The following is an 8755-nucleotide window of genomic DNA, read 5'->3' on the forward strand; positions in this document are numbered from 1 at the left end:
ATTAAAACTTTCTAGGTACCTGTCTGTCTGCTCACCGCTAAGTGACACTTTCACTACATGCTGCTGAGCCATTAGCTTTCCGTCAAAGCTTCGATTATATAGACGTTCTACAACAAGTGAATCGGTCATTGCGGAAAGGGATCATCTACAAGTTTTCAAATTTTACAGGAGAAGGTAAAATGTGATTTACTTTTGAGATGGTGAAGGAACAATCTTGAAATTGTTAGGCTTCTAGCCACAGATCAGCTACTTTTTAATGAACGATAATTCAATGATTCCAATTTCATACATCAGGACAATATTGAACATTGTTTTTCCGAGATGATCCCTTTTCGCAATGAACAAGGTAATTATTAAAAAAATATTAACATAATTTTCATCCATTCTATAATGCACCAAGAGGCACTTATTTACAAATGGCTTTTAAGGCACCCGAAGGTTCATTGCCGCCCTCACATAAGCCCGCCATCGGTCCCTATCCTGAGCAAGATTAATCCACTCTCTATCATCATATCCCACCTCTCTCAAATCCATTTTAATGTTATTCTCCCATCTACGTCTCGGCCTTCTCAAGGGCTTTTTCCCTTCGGTCTCCCTACTAACACTCTATATGCATTTCTGGATTTGCCCATACGTGCTACATGCCCTGCCCATCTCAAACGCCTGGATTTAATGTTCCTAATTATGTCAGGTGAAGAATACAATGCGTGCAGTTCTGCGTTGTGTAACTTTCTCCATTCTCCTGTAACTTCATCTTAGCTCCAAATATTTTCCTAAGAACCTTATTCTCAAACACCCTTAATCTCTGTTCCTCTCTCAAAGTGAGAGTCCAAGTTTCACAACCATACAGAACAACCGGCAATATAACTCTTTTATAAATTCTAACTTTAAGATTTTTTGACACCAGACTAGATCACAAAAGCTTCTCAACCGAATAATAACAGGCATTTCCCATATGTAGGCCTATTCTGCGTTTAATTTCCTCCCGAATGTCATTTATATTTGTTACTGTTGCTCCAAAATATTTTAATTTTTCCACCTCTTCGAAGGATAAATCTCCAATTTTTATACTTCCATTTCGTACAATATTCTGGTCACGAGACATAATCATATACTTTGTCTTTTCGGGATTTACTTCCAAACCTATCTCTTTACTTGCTTCAAGTAAAATTTCCGTGTTTTCCGTAATCGTTTGTGGATTTTCTTCTAACATATTCACGTCATCCGCACAGACAAGAAGTTGATGTAACCCGTTCAATTCCAGACCCTGTCTGTTACCCTGAATTTTCCTAATGGTATATTCTAGAGCGAAGTTAAAAAGTAAAGGTGATAGTGCATATCCTTGCTTTAGCCCGCAGTGAATTGGAAAAGCATCAAATAGAAACTGACCTATACGAACTCTGCTGTACGTTTCACTGAGATACATTTTAATCAATCGAACTAGTTTCTTGGGAATACCAAATTCAATAAGAATATCATATAAAACTTCTCTCTTAACCGAGTCATATACCTTTTTTAAATCTATGAATAATTGATGTACTGTACCCTTATACTCCCATTTTTTCTCCAATATCTGTCGAATACAAAAAATCTTATCAGTAGTCGATCTATTACGCCTAGAACCACACTGATGATCCCCAATAATTTCATCTACTTACAGAGTTAATCTTCTCAAAAGAATATTGGACAAAATTTTGTACGACGCCAACAAAAGTGATATTCCTCGAAAGTTAACACAGTTAGTCTTGTCCCCCTTTTTAAAAATAGATACAATTATGGACTCCTTCCATTGTTCTGGTACAATTTTCTTTTCCCAAATAGCAAGTACAAGTTTATAAATTTCACTAGATAATGCACTTCCACTCTCTTGTATTAATTCTGCTGGAATTTGATTGATACCTGGAGACTTGTACTTTTTCAGATTTTCTATCGCAATTTAGACTTCTGAAAGTGTGGGTTCGGAACAAGAAATTTGAAAAATGTTACGGAGTTGGTTGTTGGCACCATGAACCAAATAAAATAAAAGTCATTAAAACATCGATCATTTCGAAAACTCCTACAGGATATGGAAGAAAAATACCAGATTTACCATATTATACAGCTGTAAGGTGGATTAGCCTTGAAGAAATGCTTCGTCTGTTTTCTGCCAAGAGGAAAATAACTTCTGTTTTATGAAGGAAAAAATGTAGTAATTATTGTTTTTAAGTGCCGGTAATTGTCACCTAAGTTTGAAATACATTACGCTGCCCTAAGACTTGAATATGTTAATAAAATAATAATTATCTGTTATAGGACACAGAAATTCCCGAGTTGGAGGACGAAAATTCGCTGCTAGATTTGACATTCCTTTCCGAAATTTGAGAACACTTCAACAAATTAAATCGATAGTTTCAAATGAATAATGCAAATATAGTTCATATGTACTACAGCATCAATTCTTTCCTTTTACTTACTACAGATTTATGGAATCAAAATTTATTAGAAAAGAAGACATTTAATTTTCCTTGCTTATACTCATTAGACAATACTGTATATGAGATATCAAATTTCAATGTTGCATTGACCTCTTGAACGAACTACAAATAGATTTTCATAACAAAAAATCGTTCAATTTATAAAATTGAAACTGATTTCCAATTGCATGGAAATACTTTTGGTTCAGAAATAATGATAGTAAGACCTGAATTACAATAGGAAGTTGTATATCTCTGACATGTTTTTTGGAAACACTATAAAAATCGGAAGGTATTAATATTTTTAAATTGCTAACAAATTAAAATAAGCTAATCTCAGATCTTACGCAGAATGATTCGGAAAGTGTTAATATATTCAAATTCCTGAACTAATTAAAATAAGCTAATCTGAGCTCTTATGCAGCCAAAAATCATAGTCATGCATGGCTTCAGTTAGCCTATATTATATTATTTAAACTATTTTTTACAGAAATGAACTTTGTAAAATCAAAGAGAATAACTCGTATTACAGATGAGCATCTCACTTTACAGTTAAAATGAGTCATATGTAATTTTACTCCTGACTAATCAGTTACTCAAATAGACCTACAATTTTTCTTTAAATTACTGTCTCTGCTTTGTTCTGTTATAATTTATCAGTCATTGTTCTATGAAATTTGTGAAAAGTGACGAAGAAAATAAATGAAAACATATAAATAATAATCACGGTGATCAACGATGTACTTTTAAGATTAAGATTACAGTCCGGCACTGTACATTGAATACTGTGGTAAGGGGAAGCGTAGACTCGTTCTCATGTTTCTTGGAAATAAAAACTTTCATTTATTCTCCATATTCCACCACTTTACACACCCCGATTAGAACGCTATGGTACCTTGTACAAGCAGTCAGTTAGAATATTTGTGGAGTGTGGAAAAAAGGGGTGGTGTGCTGAGCTTGTTGCGTTCTGCTGTTGTATTAGGAAGACACATTTTGCCGATGTATGGTCTAGTACAGGGGTCGTCAGCGCAGAGCACCCGGGGCTAGCGCCTCTTACCCGCGGAAAACGCAGTGCACCATGGTGCACTCGTAGCTGCTAGCGGGTATGCTCTCTATCTCTTCCCGCTGCACGACGGTGCACACGGGACGGCATCGCGTACCCTTTGCACATTTCAGCGAGTGCTGACGACCACTGGTCTAGTATCTACCACGCTTGCAATGTGAGTCGAGGTTCGTGGGTTCAAACTCGGCCGAGTGACATAAATCTTGAACGTCGATTCTGATCAATAACAATAATAAACCAAAGAATAAAAGGCACTAACGGAAAATCTACATTTTCATAATACACACTATTATAAGAGCAATGGCAGTAACTGTTTGTTTGTGGACAAATTCAGTATTAAAAAAAAACAGTAAGAATTTTAAGCGTGATGTGACGATTTAACTCACCAGCCAGTGCTGACAGCATTACAGACAGAAGTGAGTAGACCGAGAAAAAATGACAAAATAATACCAGTTAATATTAATAGTAGTATTAATTATGATAATAGTCGTATTACTAGTGAATTTGATATAGGTTCAATTTCGATTACCGGTACTTGACAGTTTTAGCGTTTCAAATTGTTTCAATAAAACTCATTCTTTAGTTCGTTATAAATAATGTTGAGTTTATTCACTTCAAGCTATTGTATAAGGCAGTGGTTCCCAACCTTTTTTGACTGACGACACATTTTATTGAACGCCCACGATATCGCGACACATTTGTTTTTATTAATAATAACAATAATAATAATAATAATAATAATAATAATAATAATAATAATAATAATAATAATAATAATAATAACCAGTGCTTTTTTTTCTGGAGAAAAAGGTGGGGGAACTCTGTGTAGAATATTTTATAGCGGACGGGGAGATGATTACCGTTCACTGCACGACGATTTTGTCGTTTTTAACCTCCTTTTCGTCCAACTAAGACTTTCGAGGTCTAACGGAATTCAAAGAAAAATATTAAAAACATAGTTATTTATTCACACATGTTTGGGTTCCATGATGAAAATGTAACAAAAAGGTGCCGGAATGCCGTACCAGAGCGTTCCGTCAGAAAAGAGCACTAATAACAATTTCTATGTAGTGTCGAACATCCACGCAATCGAAAAAAAAAACAGCAACTTGAGTGGCATTAGAAAAAAACAAAGGCATTTGTCAAAAATCTCAACTTGTCTATGCTGTATGTCCGATAAAAGATTTTTATTATCGTTTTTGGAAACTTGCTTATTTAAATTAATGTGAAGTCAGCGCTTGGTAGGTTGTAAGAGTTTCTCTCTACGTGGCCTTATGATTGACAGGCCAACACGTAAATCATCTTCAAGATGCAACAGTCTGTTCCGCCACGTAAAACCATATTGCAAGTATTCATCACTATAATATTTACGAAACGCATTACTTTTTGCGAACCCTGAAGGGAACTTTCGCTCACATTATTTGAATTAGCACTGCTGTCATCTAACCCAGAACTTAACTGAGATTGTGTGTTTTTAATTAAAAATGTTTCCATAAAAATCTGAATAAAGCACTTTTGATAAAATAATCGCACTATGACCCACTCACACGTATATTCTGAAACTGACCAATATGTTCTAACGATTCTAAACTCTGTTTATTAGTAAGTGGGAAGAGTAAACAAATTACTAAGCATTGTTTGAGGTATTCACTTTCATTCTAATTATATCCAGGCAGAAAAATTAAACTGAGCATTGTTGTAGGTGTTCACGTTTCATTGGTAAAGTCTGTCTCAAAATAAAATGTACCATATCAAAGACTTCGTTGTAAATAAAAAAATCGTTGCAAAGAGACTTCCTGAATGATATAAAATTTATTTTTCAATTCCAAAATTTCGCGACACACTCCATGGGGCTGCGCGACGCACTGGTTGGGAACCACTGGTATAAGGTGAAAGCAGAGCAATCTGGTGAAAGAGATGGTTTTACTTTTGCAGCTGATCCTTTAGATCCAACGGGAAAAAATAGTATCAATTAGATCCGAAAGTAATGGATTACTAGCCCGTTTTAAAATAATTTGACTCAAACGAATCTACACATACTTTCCTGAAGCAAAATATCTATTTAAACTTGACATATTCGTTGAATGTAAACCTGAAACATATTACTTATATTTGAATTAAAAGTAACATGAGACATGACAACCACCAATGCTGTAATGTTAGATATGTAATTTGTTGTAAGAGAAAAGAATGAAGATGGAGTGTAAACAAACGGCAGCTAGTTCTATTGTCAAAGTGAATACGTATTTAAATTCACAATAGAATGGAATTTGTGCTGAAATTACTTTTTTTTTTTTTGTCTGATAACAATTTACACAACTTATTGAATGAAGCTCAACTAAAGTTCCTCCTACCTTGTGCACGCACACGTAAATAAAATATACACACATTGTTCTTGACAGAGTAATATCAGGAAGATATTAAGTCACCACACATTTCTTATGGGTCCTAAGCCTATAAATAATTTACCATACAGTTTGCTGCACTTGTATAAAGAAGGCTATATCAAATAACAAATTAGGCTACAAACAACACTTTCGTATATATTCAAATCTTCGAAAATTGCATTAATCAACTTCTACCCTTTAGTAAAAAGGTTTTCCAATGTTTTTGAGTTCTTTCTGTAATTCTGGACGAGTAATGAGCGCTTTCTTAATTGCATGAACTAGAGCATTTTCTTGGTAGAATGGAGAAAATGGCATGTCTTCTAATCCATAGACGTGAACAGCACCTTCGTCACCCCCGACCACCAAGTTGAGTCCAGAGGAAGTAAACTGAACCATCAAACCTTTTTCGTCGTTTGGTAGAATTGTTGTGGAAGCCGGTACGAATATCTTACGTCTGATATCCCAGAAGTGAATACGGCTACCGTTAATGCTGGCAATAATTGTCGCGTTGATGGGACTCCACGCAGCACTTAGCACGGGTTCCATTGAAGTATTGAGTGTCAATAAAGGCTGTCCAACATCTTCAGTCCATATCCTGATACACCAATCACCGCCGGAGGTAAGAAATATGCTTGGGCAGAAAGGGGAAAATTGCATCGAATATACGGGACCACTGTGTGCTAAAAGTATATCCATGTGGTGATGTAAATTGTTTGTAGAGCACTTATGAATACAACCTTCGTCAGTTCCTACGAAATACATGAGCTTGTCCACTGGATGCCGTGTCAGAACTAAGGCAGCAGGATGGCGGGACACGGGGATGTCGTGCGCCTTGCACTTACGAGTTTGATCAATACCTTTCACTTTTCCCTCCATGCGACTTACCCACATCATAGGCAAACAATTAAGGGTTTTTTCTCTTCGATATTTAGAGATACGGCCATCTTGACAGCATGTAATAATTTCTTCGTTTAGACTGTCATCCTCATCTTGGACCCAAATTATTTGCCAAACTGGTTCGTAAGATGGAGACGTTTTGCGGTTGCTTACGGCAATAATGGTCTTATTTATAGAAGAAACGTCAAGAATAACGACCGATCCATCATAGAAGCCACAGGCTAAAAGATTTGGGCGAGTTTTAGAAAAATTAACAGATGTCACAGGGCTATCAAATTTATATTTTCTTTCTGGCTGAGTAGGGTTTTTTATAGTCCAGCAGCATACGAGACCATTTTTTCGCTCCTGATACAAATATTTTCCGTATCCTACGGCCAATAAATCTGTGTCAAGCGAATTCCAACACATACCTGTAACTGTTCTTTCGTGCACATAGTCGCTAGTAAAAGACCAAAGCAATTTCAATTTATACTTAAATTCCACGTTCAAACGAAATGGATCTGGCTGCATAAGCCCCCTGAATGCTTTTTGTTCATCTCTGTACACATTACTTGCCAACAAACGTTCCATTTTCGCACAAGCATCTAAGAACGCTTCACTTTTCGCTATCACTTCGAATTGTTCTGCAGGAGTTAACTTTACATCTTCTACAAGTTGATCTTTAGTAATATCTTGTGCTCCAGTTGCTATCAGACTTTCTTCACCACCTTCTCGAGGTTCCCTGTCAAAATCTGTTTTTTCTCTCTCTGTAACTCCATAGGTATCATACATCTCCCATGCAGAAACATACGTAGATTTACTCCGCCTGCTTGTTGCCCATGCCATGGTCATTCTTGTTTTCTTTAGCAAATCCATTGTTTGGGCTATCGTTGAATTCGTCTTTCTAAAGCGTCCTTTCCCCACCGTTACATACTCGTAATATTTGTTGTCTTTCTCGACCGCCGCTCCGTCCACACTGTCCTGCTCTGCCGTGTAGCTCGTTCGATCGAATAGGAAGATGGTGGGAGTTTCTGTCAGTACAACAGTGACTCTGGCGAGACGTTTCCACTTTACGCGGGGTGTAATTGGAAAGCCAAATTCTGGTATATCGACTTCTACCATTGGTACTGCAACTGGAGATGTGAACAACGAAGAGATTTCTAACGACTCATTCATTTCGGTACCCACTACAGATTGAGAAACTGATCCAAAACTACTAGCTGTGCTAGTTCTTACAGATGAACCAGGTTTATCAGTCAACGGAGTATCAGATTGTATACTGTCGGTAGGACTTGCTGTTGATCCGATAATGAAATCCAATGCATTTTGTTGCCCTTTTTCGAAAGATACATATGGAGCAACAGAAATTGGTTTTGGCGTTCTGTTTGCTCCATCTTTTGATAATACCTTAAAATTGTTTCTTTTAAGTAGAAGAGCGTCAAATGCTCTGGCTGTAAATGAGAAATGAATTCCTCTCTTTGTAGTAGCTATTTTTTTCTTAATTGCACTACTTTTCGATCCATACCCTGAAGAATAGGAAGATGTACTTGATGTGTGTTTTGTTTGCTTCATCATAGCTTTAATATTTTATTATTCAAGTTAATATATACGAATTTACATATACAATTACAATATAAATAATATGTTATCTCTTACAATGAATAAACAGTAAGAGAAATAATGTGCTGGATTATATTATATTTTATTACTTTCTACAGCTGCTGTATTTTTAAAAGCAATAGACTTGTTAGGAAAAAGATTATACTTATTCAGAATTTTATCCATTGTATTTTGATTTCATAATTATATATTTTTATAAAAACTTCACGAAAAACTTCTCATTTTTAAGTTTCCAATGTATAGTTTACTATTTCTTATTTGTTATATTCCTATTTACTTAAGAAGATGGAGCGACTTGGTAGAAATCCGTTTTAATATTAGCGCGTTGGAAACAAAATCAAATCAAAGATAAATAA

At 35.8% G+C, this 8755-nt stretch overlaps 1 protein-coding gene across 1 annotated transcript; it reads right to left on the reverse strand.

The window, feature by feature from the left end:
* Positions 1-5689: 5689 nt before the first annotated feature.
* Positions 5690-8331, reverse strand: LOC138693055 (dynein axonemal intermediate chain 4). The gene has a single exon (XM_069816612.1). The coding sequence runs from the start codon at positions 7953-7955 to the stop codon at positions 6102-6104; it is 1854 nt and encodes a 617-aa protein (XP_069672713.1). The 5' UTR covers positions 7956-8331; the 3' UTR covers positions 5690-6101.
* Between the last annotated feature and the right edge of the window lie 424 nt (positions 8332-8755).

The sequence above is a fragment of the Periplaneta americana genome, chromosome 17, assembly GCF_040183065.1.
Source record: "Periplaneta americana isolate PAMFEO1 chromosome 17, P.americana_PAMFEO1_priV1, whole genome shotgun sequence".
Classification (NCBI taxonomy): domain Eukaryota; kingdom Metazoa; phylum Arthropoda; class Insecta; order Blattodea; family Blattidae; genus Periplaneta; species Periplaneta americana.